The 21,288-nt window shown below is 67.7% G+C and overlaps 2 protein-coding genes across 4 annotated transcripts in view; one reads left to right on the top strand and one right to left on the bottom strand.

The window, feature by feature from the left end:
- Nucleotides 1-2,788: 2,788 nt before the first annotated feature.
- Nucleotides 2,789-3,562, top strand: RNF223 (ring finger protein 223). Its single transcript, XM_012657494.1, has one exon. The coding sequence runs from the start codon at nucleotides 2,789-2,791 to the stop codon at nucleotides 3,515-3,517; it is 729 nt and encodes a 242-aa protein (XP_012512948.1). The 3' UTR covers nucleotides 3,518-3,562.
- Nucleotides 3,563-13,744: 10,182 nt separating this feature from the next.
- AGRN (agrin) overlaps nucleotides 13,745-21,288 on the bottom strand; it is a 31,452-nt gene continuing 23,908 nt past the window's right edge. Inside the window, exons 20-37 of one of the 3 annotated variants that reach the window (XM_012657546.1) lie at nucleotides 21,103-21,230; nucleotides 20,847-20,961; nucleotides 20,648-20,767; nucleotides 20,230-20,574; nucleotides 19,960-20,152; nucleotides 19,590-19,805; nucleotides 19,014-19,243; nucleotides 18,783-18,917; nucleotides 18,499-18,595; nucleotides 18,246-18,410; nucleotides 18,053-18,164; nucleotides 17,855-17,866; nucleotides 17,564-17,680; nucleotides 17,274-17,466; nucleotides 17,112-17,199; nucleotides 15,743-15,967; nucleotides 15,257-15,360; nucleotides 13,745-15,008 (exon numbers count right to left, since the gene is read on the bottom strand). In XM_012657546.1, coding sequence (XP_012513000.1) covers nucleotides 14,851-15,008; nucleotides 15,257-15,360; nucleotides 15,743-15,967; nucleotides 17,112-17,199; nucleotides 17,274-17,466; nucleotides 17,564-17,680; nucleotides 17,855-17,866; nucleotides 18,053-18,164; nucleotides 18,246-18,410; nucleotides 18,499-18,595; nucleotides 18,783-18,917; nucleotides 19,014-19,243; nucleotides 19,590-19,805; nucleotides 19,960-20,152; nucleotides 20,230-20,574; nucleotides 20,648-20,767; nucleotides 20,847-20,961; nucleotides 21,103-21,230 — 2,753 coding nt within the window. In that variant the 3' untranslated portion in view covers nucleotides 13,745-14,850. The remainder of the gene's footprint in view (nucleotides 15,009-15,256; nucleotides 15,361-15,742; nucleotides 15,968-17,111; nucleotides 17,200-17,273; nucleotides 17,467-17,563; nucleotides 17,681-17,854; nucleotides 17,867-18,052; nucleotides 18,165-18,245; nucleotides 18,411-18,498; nucleotides 18,596-18,782; nucleotides 18,918-19,013; nucleotides 19,244-19,589; nucleotides 19,806-19,959; nucleotides 20,153-20,229; nucleotides 20,575-20,647; nucleotides 20,768-20,846; nucleotides 20,962-21,102; nucleotides 21,231-21,288) is intronic. The other 2 variants (XM_012657548.1, XM_012657547.1) reach the window with 2 other exon arrangements.

The following is a 21,288-nucleotide window of genomic DNA, read 5'->3' as shown; positions in this document are numbered from 1 at the left end:
GGGGGTGGCTCCCACCCGGGTCTGGGAACGGGGTGCCTCCGGCTCACTGCGCGAGCTCCAGCCCGTCCCAGACTGTGCATTCCTCAGGTCTTCCATCACCTGCGCCTGCAGGCACTGACGGTCCCCCACGGAGCCCAGAGTGACCTCAGAGCTCGGATATTCCCAAGAGCCCTCAGGAGGATGTTCTCAGAGTGGCAGGGACCAGGGCCACTTCCTGGAGGTGGCAGGTGACCCAGAGTCACGATCCAGATGGATCATAGCAGCCTCATAGCAGCCCCGCCCCATGGACCCCCATGCCCCACAGAGTCCCGTCCAGGAACTCCCATCCCCACGGAGCCCCACCCGTGGAGACCCCACCCTCCGGATTCCCACCTAGACCCCTCGCTGAGACCCCCCCCATGGCACTGGCTGAGGAGTCTTAGTCCCTCCCCCCAACCATGGCCATTGCCCTCCCCCCAGCCTCCATGAGAGTCCAGCCTTGGGTGCCAGGGTGCCCGGGAGCAACAGCAAGGGGAGGGCTCTGGGGTTCCAGGCCACCGCGGAGGTGGTGGCAGGTGCCTGAGGCGAGCCTGTGGGTGGCTGGGCCATCTCTCCCACCAGGACGGGCCCCACTCCCAGCCTTACTGCGTGTGACATCCCGCATCTTGGGCCCAGGTCTACAGCCACAGTGGTGGCAGGGGTGGCCATGCCCCCCCAGTCTGACTTGCTCTTGGGCTGAGGTCCACTGTGCTGCCCGAGGGCAGAGACACTTCAGGGAGGGATGGAGAGCGGCTGGGGCCACACTAGGCCCTTGAGCACACAGTAGGGTATGTGGGGACAGTTGGTGCCACTGGCTACTCTGAGGCTCAGGGGAAGGTCCCTGCTAGGAGGCCCGTCCAGGAGCTCAGGGGTCCACAGAGACCTGGAGCAGACCTGCTGCTGAGGGCTGACAGGGGCTTTGTTCAAGCCCCGGTGCCAGCACTGGCCCAGCTCCACCCGGCCCTGACCCTGGCCTGACCGCCCGCCAGGGAGAGGACAGGACAGCCAATCCCTGAGGCCCCAGGCCACACCCCCGGCCAGCCCAACCTGGAGGGTATAAATACACCTACTGGGGAGCCCCACTGCCAGCTCACACCTGCCTCAGAGGCCTCCGCATCTCGAAGAGCACAGCATTCCGTGTGCCCCACCTGCCTGGGACAGAGCAGAGACCAGTGCCACTGGGACAGCTGCTGGCAGCCACCCCAGGGAGAGAGACCTGCTAGGTGGAGTGCAGGCCGCCGGGCCTGGAGGAGAGGGAGTGGACCCTGCTGGAGCCTGGAAACCCAGAGCCTCGGAGCCCGACGGTGGCCAGCCAAGAGGACCATGCCCAGGACCCGCTGACCCCCTGCCGCCAGGTAAGAGCAGCTCAGCCTGTGCTCACCTCTCACCTGTGCAGGCTCAGGGTGGGGCCCTGTGGTGGACGGGTGGGGCCCAGTGCCAAGGAACCGGTTCTGTGGGGTGCACAGGTCGGGAGAGGACAGTCTCCAGACCCTGCCAAGGCTGCTGCCTGGCCCGAGGCCACTGCCGTCCCCAGGATGTCATGATATCACATGCCGGGTGACTGGGGCACTTGTGACATCACAGCAATGTCGCCGTGACTCAGTCACAGTGACGATTCGGCAGCACCTGAGTCATTCCAACCCACCTGTCAGGGCCTGGCCTTGGGGCTGGGGTCGGGGTTGGGGCTGGGGTCGGGCTGGGCAGTGTGAGGGGCCCTTCTGGGGCCGCCTCCTGGGCTCCGTGAGGGTCCCGTGGCTGGGGCCTTGGAGCTCACTGAGACAATGACAGGTCGCCCCTTGCCCACGCTCCTCCAGGCAGGACCCCCGTGACCGAGTCACCTGGGCCAGACGAACCTGTGGCTCCTGGGATGGAGTCATGGGCCAGGGAGGGTTGAGAGGCAGAGCTGGCCCTGGTCAGCTGGGCGCCAATCTGGGCCACAGCCAGGAGACAGAGCAGGGTCTCTAGGGCCCCTTCCCGATGTCGGAGTGGGTCAGAGGGAAGAGACCCTGCATGCCCAGGCATCCCACAGCCTTGCGGTGGGGGGGGGGGCCCCAGAGGGCATGGGTGGGGCTTGTGCCAGCCCCACCCCCTGCCACAGCCACCAGACCCGCTGGCCACACGGGCTGTGGCTGGAAGAAACCTTCCTCCGTTGGCCACTGCCCTTCCTGTCTGCATGCAGCCCCTGGCTCGGCCCAGCCCCCAGCCCCAGAGACCCCGCCCCACCCTGGCACAGCTGTCTGCAGGTGGAGCCTGCACCAGCCAAACCCAGGTCCCCAGCCCCACCCGGGGGGCCAGAGCCACAGGCCCCCCAAGAGCCGCATGTAAGGGCCTGGGTCCTGCTGGCTGCTGGCCTGGGTGACCCACCCTCTGAGCTGCACTTTCCACGCTGGCTGTCGTGAGCCTCCCATGACGTAGGCCCAGCCTTGCAGAGCCCAGACGTGGGCCCTTGTCATCACCCCGATTTCTGCCCAGGCAGAAGGGCCAGTCGGGGCAGTCGGCACGACACCCTGTGCAGATGGCCGTGCACCATGGGATGCTCCCCCGGCACAGCCGTGTAACGAGGTGGAGGCAGCCGGGATTGCACTTTGGGGTGCAGGGCCCCTGGGGCTAGGTGGACCTTTCTGGAGCTGCCCACAGGGGGACAGAGCCCTTCTCTGGGATCTCTGGGGCTGGAACTGGGCAGAGGAGGAGAGGGAGAGAGAACAGATTTCACAAGGAAAAGGGCAGCCCATGGTCTCTCACAGAGGTGTCTGTCCCACAGCTCGGAGCCATGTCATCCGGCCAGCAGGTGTGGCACACGGCCGTGCCACCCCCTCGCCGGAGCAGCTCCACGGCCTCGGTGCCCAGGTCCCCCGGCACTCCTGGCTCGGAGAAGGTGGCCTCCCCCCTGGAATGCTCCATCTGCTTCTCAGGCTACGACAACATCTTCAAGACGCCCAAGGAACTCGCCTGCACCCACGTCTTCTGCCTGGAGTGCCTGGCCCGGCTGGTGGCCGCCCAGCCAGTGGGCCACCCTGGTGGCGAGGCCGTGCCCTGCCCGTTCTGCAGGAAGCCCACAGCTGTGCCACCCGCCGGGGCCCCCGCACTGCGCACCAGCCGCCAGCTGCAGGCCCGGATGCCGGCGCACCTGCGGCGCGAGGAGCCCGTGTGGCTGGATGGCACGAAGCTGTGCTGCCAGCCTCCGTCTGCCACGCCCGGCCACGCGCCCGGCTTCGTATGCGTGGACGTGGGCCTGAGCAAGCCTGCCGAGACCGCCGCGCCCACGCCTGCCCCAGACCCCGTGCCCCGTCAGGGCCGCCTGGCCCGCTGCTGGGCGCGCTGTGGGGACTGGCGGCGCGTGGCGCTGGTGTCTGCCCTGCTGCTGCTGCTCTTCTGCGTGGTGCTCTGGCCCGTGCAGTGCGCACTCAAGACCGGGAGCCTGCGCTGCCTGCCCCCTCACCCCACGGCCACAGCCAGCGCCACGGCCACCTTCTCCCTCGGGCCTCTGACTGACAACTAGGGTCCACGCACATCCCCCACTGACTGGGCTGAAGGGCGCAGCAGCCACTGGAGGTCGTCCCCCAAGGAGCACCATCATCTCGGGGGACCCCATCTGGCCCCGCAAGACCTGCCCGCCATCCAGCCTGCCCCTCCCTGAGGCCTGTCGGTGGGACGAACAAAAGGCCCCACAGCCACACGGCCCGCCCTCCTTACTGCGATCACCCGTGAGGACGGCCCCTTACCAAGGAGGAGGACTGGCCGTCCTTCCCGTACTTGACATTTCATCACGAGCCCCGCAGAACCCCCTCTGCCAGGCAGGGCTCATCTGGCCCTCCCACGGGTCAGGGGGCAGAGTGGAGGCAGGCATCTCCCCCCCACCGCCTGCCCCCAACCCATGCAGAAACTTCCCAGCCGCCCCTCCGACTTTTGTGAGTTGTACATTTTTAAATAAATTATTTGTGTCCACATTTGGTTTAAGGTCCCCGCCCTGTTCCCAGCCTCAACCCAAGGATACCCCACTGGGTCAGACGCCTGGCTGCCACAGGGACGGGGCCCACAGCTCCAGGGACCTGGGGCAGAGCCGGCAGGAGGGGGGGCCTGGGCCGGGCCCAGAGCCCTGCTGGGAGGGCTCTTCTCCTCCCCATCCCCTACTGTGGACACTGTGGGCCACACCCCCAAGGAGTCATGGCCCCAAGGCCTCCGGGAGCCCTGGACAGAGCTGCAGCATCCACAGGCCCTGCGGGCACCGAGCCTGGTGGTCCACAGGTGCAGAGATGCCGCTCTGCGTGTGGCCTGGAGGTGCGCAGACGCAGGCCCCTGCAGACCTGCCAGCCCAGCCTGGCGGGTGAGGCGGCCCCACCCCGACCTGCCTTCAGCCAGGAATCCTGCAGCACCAGGCGGGCATGGCCAGGAAAGCCCGGCCTCCTCACCCCTGACCCTAAAACTCAGGTACTTCCTGGTCCAACCAGCTAGGCCTCTGGCTAGGGTGGGGAGGGGTTCAGGGAGACCCTGGGGAAGCCAGGTCCAGCTGTGGGTACCCACATGCACCCATGCCCGAGGCCCCAACAAAGACACGGAACTGAGGACATGGCACTTTACTGAAAAGCCACATGGCCAGAGGCCATTCCATGACGGTGCTATCACAGACCACAGGCCAGTGACGTGACACACACAGTCATGCCCTGTGGGCCACGCCCTCGGCTCCGCTGGAGCAGCACGTGCGGCAGTGTGCAGGCAGTCACGGGCACCTCGCCCACGCCCTGTTCGACAAGCACGAGTCCACCCTGTGACCGTGACGGCCGAGCCGCCGGCTGAAGCCCAGTCCACCCAGTGCAGAAGGGGAACGCTGGCGCCGCAGTGATGCCAAGCGCAGACTGACCTCTGGTGTCCCTGGCCACTCGCACAGGCGACACGGGGTGGCTGGGCCTGCACACACACAGGCTCCCACCCCCACCCCCAGGGACCAGTCACAGCCCTGCCCCTCCGCCACCCTCACCTGGGAGCCCCGCTGCGGGAGCCCGGCCAGGGAGGCTGAGGGGCAGACCCCGGCACCCTCCCGGGCTCGGGCACAAGCCCCTCCGCGCCGCCGGCAGGTTCCAGGACTCGCGGGGGCCTCGGGGGGCGCGCGCGGGGCGGCCGGTCAGCCCCTCCCCCGCCCGCTGCCGCGCCCCTGGACCCCGGGGGTCCCCGCCCGGCGCCGCCCCCGGCGCCCCACTCACGCCCGAACGCTAGGGGCGGCGCAGGCCGGGGTGGCGGCGGGGGTCGCGGGGCGCTGCGCCCACATCCAGGTACCCGCGCTCCTCCCGCGGCGCGCACGGGGGAAGGGGCAACAGATCACCATGGTGACTCCCCGCACAGGCCCCGCCACGTGCTCGCTCAGGCGCGGCTGCTCGCCGTGGATGCCCCGCTGCAGCGCCAGGTGTACGGACGCGGACTGCGCCCCGGTCCGCCGTGCCCCAGCGCTGCCGCCGCACCAGCTGGCCCGTCTTCGGGACTTCGACGTCACGTCCAGCCCTGGGGACACGCGCGCTGGGGGCGGGGCCGGCGGCGCCAGAGTGGTGAGGGCGGGGCCGCCAGGGAGGGGCGGAGCCATCCGGGGAGGGCGGGGCCGCCGTGGAGGGGAGGTGCCAATAAGGGAGGGCGGGGCCGCCAGAGGGGCGGGGCCAGGTGGGGAGGGCGGGGCCGCCAGAGAGGGGCGGGGCCGGCGCGGCTCGCCCCGCCTGCAGATGTCGTCCAGCACGTCACAATCACGATGACGGTGCCCGTGCGTCCGATGACGCCGGCGCTGTTTGGAAGAACCTGGCGGGCTGTGGCGGTTCCGGGGCGAGGCCCAGGCCCCGCCCTCACCCGCCGCACCTGACGTGCGCCAGCATAGGCCCCGCCCCCGCCGCACCTGCGGTGCCCACGCGGTCCCGCCCAGGCCCCGCCCAGAGCCCTCCTGGGCCACACGCCCGGGTCGGGCTGGCGGCGCACGGGTGCTGCGGGTCGTGACACTGCCGGGCTCGGCGGGTGCGTCCGCGTGGAGTTCCCAGATGGCCACGCCGAGCGGCGGGAGGACGGGGCGAGGGCGAGACGGCCCCGGCCACACTGTGCACGTCCTCGCAGCCGGACACTCGGCAGCTGTGCAGCTCTGGCCGGCGCTAGAAGCGCTTGTTCTGCGGGCACCACTTGCATCGGCCTCGCTTGCAGACAGCCCACCCTCGCCCTGCGCCCTGCAGGGACACATGCATGCACGGGGCTCTCTGGGACCCTCCCCACTCCCCCCAGTATCGCACAAGCTCCTCTGCGTGGTCAGGAAGGGTCATTTCCTGGGCCAGCTGCAGAAGAAGCACTCGGACAGCGAGCACCTCGCTCCTACCCGGCCTCGCTCCACCTCCGTGGTGGTGATGACAATGACACGCGTGCCCTGGTGCACCATGGCACAAAAGGCAGCCACGTGACCTGCAGACAGCCCTGTGTGGCGATGTACACATTACCCACTCCATGGCCTGGCTCCTCCTCTGGGTCACTCTGAAAGGGAATGGGCCAACTGCCAGTTCTTTCCCACGTGGAGAACAGAAGTCTATGCAGGTACTACCCAAAGGAGCCCCAGGTGGCTCGAGCAGTCTAGGCGGGGGAGGGGCTTGGGACTAGGGTTCAGTCCAGCTGCTCTGAGGGCCGCATGGGGACCTCTGCCCACCAATTCCTTGAATATCTGCTGTCCTGCCAGGGTCCACACTTTGCCCACGCCCCTTGGGACCGTGGTTTTTCCCGGACCTGCCAGCCGCGGCTGGGCATGGCCAGACATGGTGCAAGATGTCCCATCTGGTCCAGGCTGGGTCATGTGTGCAGTGTGCCTCGGACACCCACCCTGACATAGTTGGCATTGATGTGGTCTGCTCCAGGCACACTGTCGTCCACATTGCAGGAGGACATGGGTGGTATCCCCTGGAAGGGGAGGGCAGACCCCGGAGAGGGGAACAGAGGTGGGCAGGGAGGGGCCTGGAGTGTGCAAGAGAGTGTCACAGCAGTGTGGCAGACTCACTGCCTGCTTCCCCCAGGACCTTCTGCCAGATGGGCCCCCATGCGTGCAGGTGGTGGAGGAAGGGCCTGCCACCCGGGCCTGCCCTTCTTCATGGGGAAGGATGTTCTTGTAACAATTCTTGGGCTTGTTCTCTGAGCACTGTCCCTCCTCCCGGGGGTACAGGAGCCAGCATTCCTGCTGCTGCAGCATCTAGGAGTGATGGAGGCTTCAGCCCACGGCTCTGGCCCCTTCCCAGCACCCTGGACACCCACCTCCTCCCTGGCTCCACACCCTCTTGGGCCCCTGCCCCAAGCCCAGCAGACAGAGCAGGCAGGGTACACCTCCTCCTCCTCCCAGAAGCCCTGCCTGGCCTTCCCTCTCTCGTGGGCAGCCTTGCTGAGCTCTGCTCTGTGCCCGGATGCTCGTGTCTGCAGGGGCTGGCAGGGAGAGGCCCAGGTCCAGCCGGCCCCTACCCCAGTCCTGGGGAGGTCGCCAAGGCCCTGGGGAGGGTCTGTCCAGCCTGGCTGGGCCCACTCCCCTGCTCGACAGTGTGAAGCAGGAAGCTCCTGTGCCGGCCCCTGGACAGGAGCAGTTTCTCTGCCTCAACCCTGCTGATGCTGGGGTGAGACCACCTGGGAGGGGGACAGCAAGTCAGTGACCTCAACCCAACCTCCATTGTTGTGTCCATGGTACACATGCATGGGCACCAGCTTGGGGCTGCCCCATGCTTGAAGTGGGTGACGGCAGTGGCTGGGGGCCTGAGGCCCTGGGGTGGAGGCCGGGGCATGGGGTCCTGGGGACAGGGTGGGCAGGGCAGGCTCCCAGCACCTGCACAGGACACCGTCGGGGCTGCAGCTCACACTCGGGTCCCAGGGCAGGGCCCACAGCCACCCAGGGCTCCCGCTGCCAGCCCACCACAGGCCCTGGGCTCCACTCCCGCCCACCCACCTTCCCTGGTCTTGGACCCTCAGGCTTCTGCTGTGAAAAACAAGCATTTGTCCACCCAGTCCGTGGTCATTTGTTATAGCAGCCCGAGCTGACTGACGCGGCCCTGGCTCCACCATCCCGGACGCCCATCTGCTTCCCAGTCCAGTGGTATTCACCATGACACCTGCCACGTCTGCCGCCCACCCAAGGGCGGAGGCTGGTCTGCGCTGGCTGGGTCCCAGGGCTGGGATGGCGCCTGGGGGTTAGCGACATACTTGAGTTAAGAAGCAGACGACTAAGCAGGTGGGTGGCAGGTGGGTGAACAGGGGGGCGCAAGGTTGAGGACAGAGAGCGGCAGCCGCAGGTCAGATGCTGAGGTGCTCGATCTCTGCTCTGCCCGCCTCGGCCTGGAGCACCCCACCTGCCCCTGACGGTTCTGCCCCAGGCGCCCACGGGAGCAGGTGGGGAGGCCCTCAGGCTGCACGTGGTCCTGCATGGGGTAGTCCCAGAGGCTCTTGGGATGTCAGCAGGAAGAGAAGCACGGATGAATGAATGAATGAGTAGGGGAGGGAGGGAATGAAGGAATGAATGGCTCCCCCAGCCTTCTGCCCCTTCCTGGTGATGCCTGGGGTAGCACCGTAACTGATCTCTGCAGGAGGGGCTCCAGGTTACCTGGACGTCTTGTTCTGAAGTGTCTCCCAGGGTCCTGCCGGGGGAGAAGCGGGACCCCACACAGCCCAGGACAGCCCCCCGCACCCCCAGCCCGGTGGCTGTTAGTGGAATCATGACCTGTGCCACAATGCTGCCTCTCCCCCAGGGCAGCCATTGAGATCTCTCTAGAATGGAAATCACATCTCCGTTCCAGGCCTCCGTAGCGCCTCGTCCCAGAGAATGGAGCCAAAGCTTCCCCCACCGGTGACACCCACGGCCTGGCTGGGCCCCTGCACTGCTGGCTCCAGCCTGCCCAGCCCTGGCCCTTCTCCCGGCCGCCACCGCCCTCTGCGGCTCCGTCTGGACAGACAACAGCATCTCTTTCTTAGCATTTTCAAAACTCAGAACTCCTGTAACGTCCCAGCTCCTGTTCTCTCATCTTGTCTCCTCACATTCGGGGGCGCTGGGTGGGCCCCGCTCCCACTGCCTGCCTGGCACTGACCCATGTGCCCAGAGCCAAGCGTCTCCACCATCGCCCTGGCCGCAGCTCTGTTCTGCTGCACCCGGACCCCACGGCCCAGCCACCGCAGCCAGGGATCCCCAGAAAGCACCCTGGGGCGGCGCACAGCTCTGTACCCTGACCCTAACGACCTCACAGCTCCCAGGAGGAGGGGCAAGTCCCGTTGCCCCAGCCTGTGGGGACCCTGCACCTCCTGAGAGGCCCTCCCCGGTGCTCCGCCGGGTCACTGCACCCCGCTTCTGTGGGCAGCGCCAGCAACAGGCAGCCCCGGGCACGCCGTTGTGTTTGTCACGTGTCTTCACCACTGGATGTGAGCCCCCCGGGGCAGGCGCTGCTCCGACCTCCACAGCTCCCCGCAATCCACGTGTTGGTTCAGAGAGGCCCAGAGCTCAGGCAACCTGTCCAGGGCCAGCGGCAGTGAGCAACGCTCCTCCCCGTGGGGCAGGAGGGGCCTGCCAGCCACGCACTTCCTGGGCACATTTTGGGCTTAGTGCCCAGAGGACCCCCCCCGTAGGGGAGTCAACCGGGGGCGATTCCCGCCAAGTGGCCAGTGGGCGAGGCTGCCAGGGAAGACTCCCAGAGGAGGAGCTGCCATGGGGTGACCTCCAGGCCACCAGGACAAGGTTGCCTGTGTGAGGTGCTGTGGAGGGGGAAGGGATTGGAACCCAGGAGGTGACCCCACCTGGGCCACCCACTCTGCGGAACCTCATCCTGCACCCAGAGGCCCCCCGCCCCAGATGGGCAGTGCCCAGAATGTGGGGACAGAGGGTGGAGACATGGCATTGGAGCCACGGCGAGGAGTGGAGGGTCCTCAGTCATGCTTTCAGCCCCCTCCCGTACGCTGCCCCAGGTCTGTGGGGTGGAAACCCCCAGGTGCGGGCCCCAGGGTTGTGGCAGCTCACCCCCTTCCCCCCAGCGGCAGTGCCCGCCCCGCTCGCGGATGTCCAGGCTGCAGCAGGCTTCGCACCCTGGCAGTGGGGCTTCATGCGCAGCAGGGAGGGTGGGAGGTGGCAGGGAGGCTGCAGGTTCTCTCCTCCAGTCCCCACTCTGGGCCCTAGTGCTGCTCTGGCAGGAGAAGGGTTTGAAAAGGCCTGGACCCTACTCTGGGGGACCCAGGGTCCCTCTGTGCTGCCCAGCTCCGTGGAGGGCAGTGGCGCAGCTCCGCCCAGGTGCCATGGCCGGGCAGGCTGCAGGAGGGCTGGCGATGTGGGGCGGGCGGGGCTGGGTCCCTGCATCCCAACAGGCGCCAGACAGCTGGGGTGACCCACGATGTCAACCTGAACCCAGACGGGCCACTGGCTGGTCCCGCTCCCTGCGTGGCTGTGGCCTTGGTGCTCCATGTACAGAAGGGACGGCTCCAACCCTGGGACTTCCCCGTAGTGGGATTGTGGGTTGGGGGACACGTAAATGGCTCATCCACACGCCTACACATACGACACAGGGGCCCAGACACACCTGCGCCCTGATGGGAGGAGACAGACAGGGGGAGGGTCCTGGGTTGGAATTCCTGCGCCCTGGACGCACCTTCCCATCTCCCTGCGGGAACCTGGCGGTCATTCCGCCAGCCCCACCCCCAGGCCTGGCCACTCCCAGTCCCAGAAGAACGGTAACCAGGTTGGCTCTGACGACACAGGACGGAATGACCCAGAGACGTGTTTTCCTCCCCAATCCTGGAATAAGGGGGAACCCCAGGGGTCTCGGCAGGCCCCCTCTCAGGGACAGCCCCTCCCAGGCACCAATATCCATCAGACCCCAGCGCTGGGCAGCCAGTGCCAGCCCTGCGCGCCATATGGAGGGCCCGGGGTGAGCGGATGCTCAGGGTAGGGGCTGCTGACCTGCCAACCACAGTGCGGGGGCAGGGCAGGGCGGGCTCTGCTCCGGGGTTTGGCCCGGCCTGCGCAGGCCTGCAGGAGCAGGGGCAGGGCCCAGAGGACAATCCAGACGGGGGTGGTCACAGGGTGGGGCTGAGCCCAGCCCGGGCCAGGGTCACATGCAGATGACATGCTGGTGGCCCTTGCTGAGCAGCAGCACTTTGCTCAGGGGACGAATAAGAGGGAGGCTGAGGCACCCAAGGCCATTCCAGCCGGTCCCCGAGGATGGTACCAGGTCCCCCTGCCACCGGAGTCCAGCTAGACACACTGGAAACCACAGGGCTTCGGGCTGACGAGGTCTCCGCGATCCCACTCACTCCCGCGCCCTCAGCCCAAGGGGGCCAGGCTGCCAAGGCCGCCGCCAGCCCGGCACCTCGCTCCTCGGTCCTGCCCTGCACGTCCCCGGCCTCCGCCCCCCAGGCGCTGCTGGGCGCAGCGAGGTCCCTGCCGTGGGCTGAGGACCTTGAGCTCCCACAGAACAAGCCCTGTGAGCCCTTCACTGACAAGGGTCACTCAGGGTCACAGGGTGACCCCTGCTGCGACCTCGGGACTCACGAAGCCCCAAGCTCCACACGCATGTGTACACACAGGGACGCTTCCCGCCTCCCTGGCACAGAGGCAGGACGCTTGCTGGCCGACCTGTGGCCTGTGCCAGCTCCCACGCACATCCCAGCCCCTGGCCTGCCAGGGAGCTTGCCCCTAAGCCGGGCCCCAGGGGGCTCTGCAGGAAGAAGCCAGGTCCTGCAGGTGGGCAGGCCAGGTCTGGGTAGGGGAGACTCAGTTTCAGGCCTAGGGAAAGAGGGGTGTCCCCATAACCGGCATCTCTGGTGGCCGAAAGGGTGTCTGGAGCAGGGCTGCAGGTCCAAAAGTGCCCCAAGCCTCTGCTGTCCTGCCCCCTGCAGGGCACCTCCCTGGGGTTGGGGTGTCACTGCCCTTCACCCGGGCCCAGGCTCTGGGCTGGAGAGTGAGTGAGGCCAGGCCTGGCATTCCCCGGCTGTGGAGAGGAGTCAGGACCTTAGGCCTGGGGGCGAGCCGGCTGGCAGCATGGGGACGTCCAGGGTGACATCTTGACCACGCCCACCCATCTGTGCCCATCAGCCCAAGGCGCTTCTCCTGGTGTCGCCAGGCGTAGGGGCCACAGTGCCCAAGGCTCACCAGCAGGTTGTATCTTACGCAGCCTCTCCCCCCGGGAGCTCAGGGCTGTGCTGAGGGGGGCCTGGCCCCGTCCACCGGGCCCCCCCACCACCTCCTTAAAGGCCCCCAGCCCCTCTAGACCCCCCTGGACTCCACTTGGGAGCCCCCAGCTCCTCTGGACCCCCCTGGACTCCACTTGGAGGCCTCCAGCCCCTCTGGACCCCCTGGACTCCACTTGGAGGCCCCCAGCCCCTCTGGACACCCCTGGACTCCACTTGGGGGCCCCCAGCCCCTCTGGACACCCCTGGACTCCACTTGGAGGCCCCCCAGCCCCTTAGACCCCTGGACTCCACTTGGGGGCCCCCAGCCCCTCTGGACACCCCTGGACTCCACTTGGAGGCCCCCCAGCCCCTTAGACCTCCCTGGACTCCACTTGGGGGCCCCCAGCCCCTCTAGACCTCCCTGGACTCCACTTGGGGGCTCCCAGCCCCTCTGGATCCCCTTGGACTCCACTTGGGGGCCCCTAGCTCCTCTAGACCCCCCGGACTCCACTTGGGGGCCCCCAGCCCCTCGGGACGTGTCTGAGTGTCTACCAAAGTGCTCCGGTGCCTCAACTCAGCCAGCATCTCTTCTTGCCCCACCTTCGGCCCACCTAGCGCAGGCCTGTCTGTTCTACCCCAAATCCCTCCTCCTCCTGTCGGCACCAGTGCCCACCAAGCCAGCGCTGGCCTCTGAGCACGTGTCCCACACAGCAGCATCCTCCCTACATCTGGCCAGTCTCCTGCTTAAAGCCCCCCCGAGGCTCCTCAGATAGCCTCGAGCCCTCTAGGCCCCAGGGGACCTGCCCTGCCCATCCCTGCCCATCCCTGACCACCGCCTCTCTGTCCTGTGCCCTGGCTGCAGAAGTCCATGCCGTGCGGTGCCCCCACTGCTTCCCCAGATCCTGGCAAGAGGCTCACACCTGCTGCCAGAGGCTGAGTGCCGGCTCCTCCTCTGGAAGCTCCTGCCACACTGACACCCAGTGGGGGCCTTCCAGCTGTGCCCAAGGTCAAGTCTGCAGCCTGGACCAGTGCAAAGGCTGCCTCCCCTCCCCGCTCACTGTGGCTCTGCCCCGCTGGCCCTCTGGTCCTGTGCTCAGACACAGACATGGCCCATATGCGCACACACACACACCCATTGGAGGATCTGCCTGCAGGGCCTGCCACCTCCCAGGAGGCCACCAGGGGCGTGGCGCATACTCCACACAGGGGCCTCCTCTGCCACAAGGAACCCCTGTCCCCAGAGCAGGGCCCACCTGCTCCATCCAGGGCCACCCAGGGGAGTTCCAAGCCTGTATCCTCACCTTAGAGATGAGCAAGAAGCCATCGGCTGGGCACTGGGGAGGGCAGATTCAAGCGCCTCTTTTAAAGTTTCAGACTTTTTTTTTTTTTTTGAGACAGAGTCTCACTCTTTTGCCCGGGCTAGAGTGCTGTGGCACAGCAACCTCAAATTCCTGGGCTCAAGCAATCCTTCTGCCTCAGCCTCCCAAGTAGCTGGGACTACAGGCATGTGCCACCATGCCCGGCTAATTTTTTCTATATATTTTTAGTTGTCCAATTAATTTCTTTCTATTTTTAGTAGAGGCGGGGTCTCGAAGTTTCAGACTTTATTTCACGGTGATTGACACACACATACTGGAGTTAGTAACATGACGCCACGCGGCTCCCTCCACTCCCCCCACAGCCCCGCTGAGGGTCTGGTGGCCACCCCGCCAGCTTTACCTGGCCACCAGGCCTCGGCTGGGGTGTGGGGGTGGGGACGAGATGGGACGCTGCAATTTAAGGCATTTCTGGCTTCAGAGCCGTCTCTACTGCCCTTGCACCTGTGTCTTGGCCAGACGCCGGCCCGGCCCCGGCTCATTCTCAACAGGAACCGCTGCCCCCCACACTGCAACCGGAGTGAGGCTGAGCCCCCAGGCAGCACTCAGCTGTGATCAGGCCAGGCGGGAGGACGGGAACCCCCACTCCGGTGTCAAATGAAATCAATGCATGAAGAACGTGGTTGGTGGTCAGGCTGGGACGTGCGGCAGGCAGGCAGCGGAGCCATGGCACAGCGGCCCGCACCCTCTGGGGGCTCCTCCTGGAACCGGGGGCGTGGGGCTGAGGCACGGCCATGTCCAGGGCAGCTGGGTGGATGGACAGGGCCAGCTGAGGGGCAGGAAGCCCCAGACAGGCCTGGACCTGGCCTCTGCTCCCCAGCACCTAGGGACTGCGGGACACAGCTGGGGGTGCAGTGCAGCCCCAACAGAAACGCTGTTTCTAAGTCACAGTATTGGCACGAGAGGTCCAGGCCAGCCCCAGGGAGGCTGGCCAAGCCCACACAGGGAGCAGCTTACTCTGAGAAAGGCCCTGCGGGGCGCACACCGCCCCCACCAGATGGAGCCAGGGTGACCCGGGAGCAGGGTCTGCCAATGGGCTGGGGACACGAGGGGAACACGGTGGACCCGTGGGGGCACAGTGCGCGGCCTGAGGCGTGGCAGCCTGAGGCAGAGGGGCTTGCCCGAAGCCGCCGCCAAGCCAAGCCCTCCACGCTGCCACGGCACCGCGAGTCCCTCAGCACAGGTCTGTCTCTGCAGCACGGCTGCCTGGACGGAAGGGGGGCCGGGCCAGCAGTCCCTCCGGCAGGCAAGAAAATTATATCAAAAAGCAAAAAGTTTACAAAAATAGAAAATAATTACAGCAAGGTGGGCGGTGGGCTCAGGTGCCAGCTCACGGGGCAGGGCAAGGCCTCAGCGCTGGTTTGGTGATGGCGTCTTCCAACAGGTGCAGCGGGCGCTGGCCCACAACCACGTCCCGCAGGCAGCCCACGAAACCGGTGCCGTAGGCCTTGGGTAGGGCCTGGCCTGCCGGCAGCTTCTGCAGGCCCCCTGCAGGACAGACGGGGGTCGCCCAGCTGTGACTCAGCACTGGCCCCTGGGAGACCAGGTGACCAGCAGGCGTGCCCACCACAGGCCCCGCTCCTGCCCACAGCCCTGGGAGTGGCAGGAGAGGTGGGAGAGGACAGAGCCCTGCCCCAGCCGGGGCCATCCACCAGCCTCACGGGGCTGGCGTCTGACCCTCGGATACCATGAGACCGGTGGGGCCTCCGTCACCTAGCCTCCTCCGAAACACTCACCAAGCCACAAGGTTCCGTCTGTGTCCAGCCGTGTGGCGCCCAGCGGCGAGGAGCCAGTCACGGGGGCTTCGTTGCCCACTTGCAGGGAACCTTCCCTCTGCTCCCTGGGGGTGGGGTGAGACCACCAGGGGCTCCAGAGTGCCCTCCCCCACTCCGAGCCCTAAGCCACATCCATCCCAGGCCTTGCAGACACCACACCCCAGGGGGCCAGAACGGGGTGGCCCTCACCCCCAGAATAGCACCTGGTGGCTGAGGCACTCAGCAGGCCAAGCTTCCCTCAGACCAGAGGGACACGACCCACCAGCGTCTGGGCAGGGCACAGCTCCCTTTCCAGATTGGGAATCATCTGACAGTGGCTGCTTTCCTGCATCTCCCTGTCCCTCCCTCTCCCTGACTGGCACTGACCTTGGGCCAGGCGGCCTGTCCTGTCCTTCCCGACCCTGCCCAGCCAGGCAAGTCCAGGCAGTGCCCGGGCCCCCTGCTGACCTGTGAGCCCTGACCCGCAGCCAGCGGTTGGTGTTGACCGGCAGGGAGGACCGCAGCACCACGGGCTGGGAGCCCAGGTCGTAGCTCAGCTGCAGGTACCCGTCCACAATGGCCAGTGCCACGTAGTCTGCCCGTTCTGTGGCCTTGCCGATCCACAGCACCAGCCCCTGCGTGGCCTCGGTGCGCAGGCTCAGCTCGAAGCGGTTGCTCTGCAGTGCTTTCTCGCTGGAGGGCAGAGGGCAGGTCAGGGTCTCAGGATGGTGGCAGGAAGGGGCTGGGGGGGGCCACAACCGCAGGGGCCGCAGTGGGACCCGGGGCAACAGCGCAGGCAGGTGGGCAGACACCACCAGAGGAGAGATGGACAGACAGAGGGACAACTGGGGGGACACGACCAGGGAGTCGGGAGAATAGCAGGTGACTGGCCAGCAGGGTGCTCACCTGTGAGAAGCCCCGGAATCCGGAGTTTGGGGGCTTAGAAGCAGGAAGAGAGGGAAGCAGGTAAGCGGGGGTGGGTGGGCTGATGCGCCCCTTCACGGGCGGAAGGGGAGGAGCAAGTGTCCACGGAGACACCCATGACCCCACCCCCAAAAACGCCAGCAACAACACACATGCAACACCTGGGTGTGGACACCCAGGGAAGGCAAGGCTCAGGCGGCGTGCAGAGTTCGAGGGGTGAGATGGCGTGGCAGGGGTTGGGGACTGAGGGCCTGCCTGCCTGGGAGTGGCCCCCGACACCCCACATGTGCACACTCACATGTACGCATACCTGCATACCCGTACACACACGCACACAGACGGACATGCACACACGGCCATAACCACACGTGTGTGCAAACACAGAGAACTCGTACTGCCCCCCCCACACACATAAACGAATGCGCACACGTACACCCAGACACGCACGTGTGGACAGACACACACGCTTGCGCCCACACATATACACATGGGCACACGCCTGTGCTGGTGCCTTGGTGCTGGGGATGGCAGGGGGTGGGGGGGCACGCCCCACTTCTGAGCTAGGAGACTGAGCCCCATGCAGCATGAACAGGGCCTCGGCCCCCCAGGACGGAAAGTCCAGGAAAGTCCAGCCCTCGGTGGGGCTCAGGGCTGCGCGGGTGGGCGGGGCAGAGAACTGGTGGGGGCGGGAGGGCGGGGCTACTTACGCTGGGATCTCATTGGTCAGTTTGCTTGGAAACAAAGAGACAGACAGTGAGAGGAGGGAGGGAGGAGGTGGGTGGGCGCTGGGCCTCCCCTCCTGGCCGCGGGGCCACGGTGGGTGTGTGCGCAGGGCCCTGCACCCTGCCCCCCATGTGTGCACAGGCAGGGCCGGGCGGACGGCAGAGCACTGGGGCGTGTGGCGGCCACTTACCTCTCGGTCACGGCGTTGAGGTACTCGATGTAGGTCTGCCCGTCGAAGGCCAGCGCGTCCAGGTCCCCCGCTGCCTTCTCCATCAGCCCTGCGACCGACCGAGAGGTGAGGCGGGCCTGGCGGGCTGGGGGTCCGGCCCAGCCCCGTGCCGCCGGCGCTCACCCTTCTCGCAGTGCAGCCCCGAGAAGCCCCCGGGACACAGGCACACGTAAGCGGCCTCCCTGGGCACACAGGAGGCCCCGTTGAGGCAGGGGTGGCCTGAGGTCCGGGTGCAGGGGTGGTCCGCGAAGGAGGAGACGTCCACGGCCCGCACCACGTGCTCCGGGGTCAACAGCTGTTGGCCTCTCAGGGAGACCTGCAGGCGAGAGCCTCCGCTCACCTGCGCCCTTACCCGGCGCAGGGAGACCCCCCTCCAGGGGCTCCGCCGCTGCAGCCCGCCCCGCCCCGCATACCAGCTGGATGGCGCCGTCAAAGCCGGAGGACACCGCAGCTGCCCGCGCCAGCTTGCTGAAGTCGGGGGCCCCCCCCACGTAGAGCGGCTCCTTCAGGTTGAGGATGGTGTGCGGGACCTGCGGGGAGGCGCCGGTGAGGGGCTGCGCGGGCCGACCGCCTGTGACGACGCCCCCAGGCCCGGCCTAGCTAGGGGCGGCGCTGATCACGCGCAACGCTGGACTCGGTCCTCAGAGGGGAGCTACACTAGGGCGGAGGCGCTGAGACATGAGCCAGACGCGGGCGGACGGTACCTTGCGGGACTTCTGACATCCGAGCGCGTGGGGGTGGCGGAGGAGAGCAGAGAGCAGGGAGGCAGAGGGAGCAGAGGACAGCAAGACAGAGAGAACAGTTCAGCGAGGGCCGCGGGCGGCCAGGCCCTGCGGGGAGAGGAGGCGGCGGCAGTGGCAGCAGTGGGGAGGGCCCCGGCCCCACGCGCGGCGGGGACTCACCGGGGACTCGCCCAGCACGCGGGGCCCGTCACCGACACGCAGGGAGCCCTTGCGGCCGTTCCGCTCCAGCGAGACGCGGGTCCAGGTGCCCAGGGCGACCGGCTCCTTGCTCCTGGCGAGGCGGGTGCGCGTGAGCAGGCCCCGCCCCCCACTGGCCCGCGCCGCGCTCGGTTGCCCCGCACACTGCGCCCACCTGATGATCGCGGCCCCCTTGCCCAGGTCGTAGCGGAACTCCAGGCGGCGGTCGCGCAGCGCCAGCGACACGAAGTCCCCCTTGCCGTCGGTCTTCTGGCCGTTGTAGAGGAGCAAGCCGCTGGGGCCGCGGGCCAGGAACACCACCTCCAGCTCCATCTTCTCCCTGGGGTCACGCGGGGTCGTGGGCCTCTCACTGTCCCCACCCCCCACCGGCGGGACGGAGGCGGGGGCTGGCCCTTCCCCCCACTGACCCTAGGTCCCGCCCGAAGGTGTGCAGGCCGCTCAGCTCCAGGTAGGAGAAGCCGCTGAAGTCAGCCAGGAAAGGCCGCGCGAGATCAGGCTCCGAGACTGTGGGGAACAGGCGGAGTCACGCAGGCTCCGGCCCTGACCCGGGGCCTCCTGCACCCCCCAGCCCCACCGGCCCGAGCCTGACTCAAAACTTAACACCAGGCCGGGCCCCAACCCAAACCCCAACCCTAACTGGAACCCAGCCCCGGCCTGCCCCCACCCTGCCCTGAGAGCCCCACGCCCCCACCTATCTGGCAGAGGGCACCTCCACGGCCCAGGGGGCACTCGCACGTGGCCCCACCCTCCGGCAGCACGTGGCAGGGGGCTGCCCCGTGGCAGGGGTTCGGCCGACAGGGACTCTTCTCCTCTGCGCACGTTGGGCCTGGAGGGAGGAAGACAGGATGGGGGTCCCTAGAGGCATGAGACCCCTCACAGACACGTGGACCCCCCCAGCACCCAGCCTGGACCCTGCCCTCACCAAAGCGGCCGGGCGGGCACTGGCAGCGGAACATGCCGGCCTGCAGGGCCTGGCACGGGGCCCCGTCGCGGCAGGGGTTGGGCAGGCAGGGGTGGTCCCCGCACTCGCCCACACCGGAGCCGTGAGCCGCAGCCCCCTGCTGGCCGCCGAGCTCCAGCCGCTGGTTGTTGACGTCCAGCAGGCGAATGCAGCCCCTCAGGCCAGTGCCCACGGCGGTCCGCTCCAGCACCCTGCCACCAGGAAGGGGACGGGGGTCAGGGGCCACAGGTGGTCACTCAGGCCAGTTAGAACACACATCCCCGACAGGCCAGGGACACCCCCATTCCCAACCCCTCTGCTGCTTAGGATGTGGCTGGGCCCAAGCAGGACGGACCAGGAGCGGGGCTGACGTCGGGGCCAGGCCCTCCCCAGCCACGGGCGGCCCCCCGACAACAGGACAGGGTCAGGAGCGGGGTCACCGCCACAGGGACATAAAAGGGGCAATGCCCTCCCCCCTTGGCTATTTGCAAGACTGCTTGGGCCTCTTGGGTGCCGCCGCGAGCCAGAGGCCAGAGCCACGCCACCCGCGGTGCTCACACGGCAGCCTGGTCCTCAGGGACACCGCCCACGAACAGGTCTGTGTCCAGGTTGAGGCCGTCGGTGCCCCTGGGGCTCTCACCCAGAACGGGCGTCTCACCATCCACCGAGAGTGTACCCCGGCGCCAGTGCCGTGACAGCTCCAGGCGGTGCCAGCGGCCGGGCTCTATGGGCACTGCGCTGGTCAGCACTGCAGGCCCCGAACCCGTGTCAAACCTGGGGCAGGAGCAGTGCTCAGGACCACTGGTCTGGTCTGTTCCCGAGCCGTGCTCCACCCCGCTCTGCCGGCCCTGCTACACTCTGCCCCCCTGAGCTGCACCCACCCGGCCCCCCGAGCTGCACCCCAGCACCCGAGCCCCACCCCGCCCACCTGAGCTGCACGCGGCCGCTCTGCAGCACCAGTGCCAGGAAGTCCTTGCCGCGCGCGTTGCCGTTATAAAGCAGCAGCCCTTGCGGCTCCAGCGCCCGGAACTCCAGCGCCAGGCGCAGCGTGTGGTAGGCACGGAGAGTGGGGAAGGCCAGGAAGGAGCGGCCCCCGAAGGCTGGCACGGGGGCGCGCAGCGCTGCGGAGCGACGGGGAGTGTCGGGTAGAGAAGCCTCAAGGATCCACCCCAGCCCCTCCTGGTGGCGACGCCCTTACCCTTCTCACAGACGGCGCCTCCCCTGCCTTCCGGGCAGCTGCAGCTGAAGTCCCCACCCGAGTCCTGCTCCCGGCAGGTCCCCCCGTGGAGGCAGGGCTGGGAGTCGCAGGCCCTGGGGGACTGCTGGGGGCCTGCGGGCAGAGGCCGGTGTCCGGGCATGCGGCTGGGGGCAGTGGTGGGGGGCCGGCGTGTGGTAGGCAGGGCGGTGGTCTTGCCGACCGGCCGGCTCGTGTGACTGGGGTACAGGGCCCGAGGAGTCACTGCAGAAGGCAGGCGGGCCACAGTGGTGGCTCTGGCCGTGGCCACGGCGGCAGTGGCTCCCGTGAAGAAGGCAGGAAACCAGTCTGAGGGTGGGGGTAACCGTCAGGATCTGCCGGGCACGGGAGACAGGACGGGGGATAGGAAACGGGGGCTCACCAAAGTCCATGAATCGCACATGTTCCTGCAGTGGGCGCCTCACCCCCAGGGACCGGCGCCGGGACGCCTGGATCTGCCGGAGCAGGGCCCGGCCCACGTCGGGCGCCCTGAAGGTTGTGGCTGGGGAGGAGGGGGCTCTGAGCAGGCAGCCCCCCTGCACCCCCCACCGCCTCCCACAGACACCTGGGGGGAGGCTCACTGGGGTCAAAGTGCACATCCACAATGGCTCGGACTGATCTGCCAGGCCCCAGGTCACGCAGGTGGACACTCCGGAAGTCCTTCTTGACATCTGAGTTCCGGAAGAGGTCGTCTAGCTGTGGGCAGGGAGGAGGCAGTGACTCGGGGGCTGCCCAAGTCCTGCTGGAGCTGGTCCCCCTGCCCCAGTGCTGCTCTGGTCTGTCCCGGGGCGAAACCAGGGGCCGGGTGGGCTGCCCCGCACCCCAAGCCCTGCTTACGGCGCTCTCGATGCTCCTGGCCGTCTCCCCAAACAGCTCCGACTTGGGGTCGGCCATCTCGGGCGTGTAGAACAGCTCCTGGCCCTCGACCCCCTCGAGCTCCAGCACGCCCTGGAACGCCTTGGTGGCTGCAGGGGAGGGGCAGTGAGGACCTCCTGGCCCACCTGGCCGGCCCAGGCCCAGGCC

The sequence above is a fragment of the Propithecus coquereli genome, unplaced genomic scaffold (genome assembly GCF_000956105.1).
Source record: "Propithecus coquereli isolate 6110/MARCELLA unplaced genomic scaffold, Pcoq_1.0 Scaffold544, whole genome shotgun sequence".
Lineage (NCBI taxonomy): Eukaryota > Metazoa > Chordata > Mammalia > Primates > Indriidae > Propithecus > Propithecus coquereli.
The sequence above is the reverse complement of the archived record's forward strand: the minus strand, read 5'-3'. Positions and strand labels throughout refer to the sequence as shown.

Bases quoted from the DNA above. Each gene is read 5' to 3' on its own strand.
- RNF223 (XM_012657494.1), top strand. From the start codon at position 2,789: ATGTCATCCGGCCAGCAGGTGTGGCACACGGCCGTGCCACCCCCTCGC.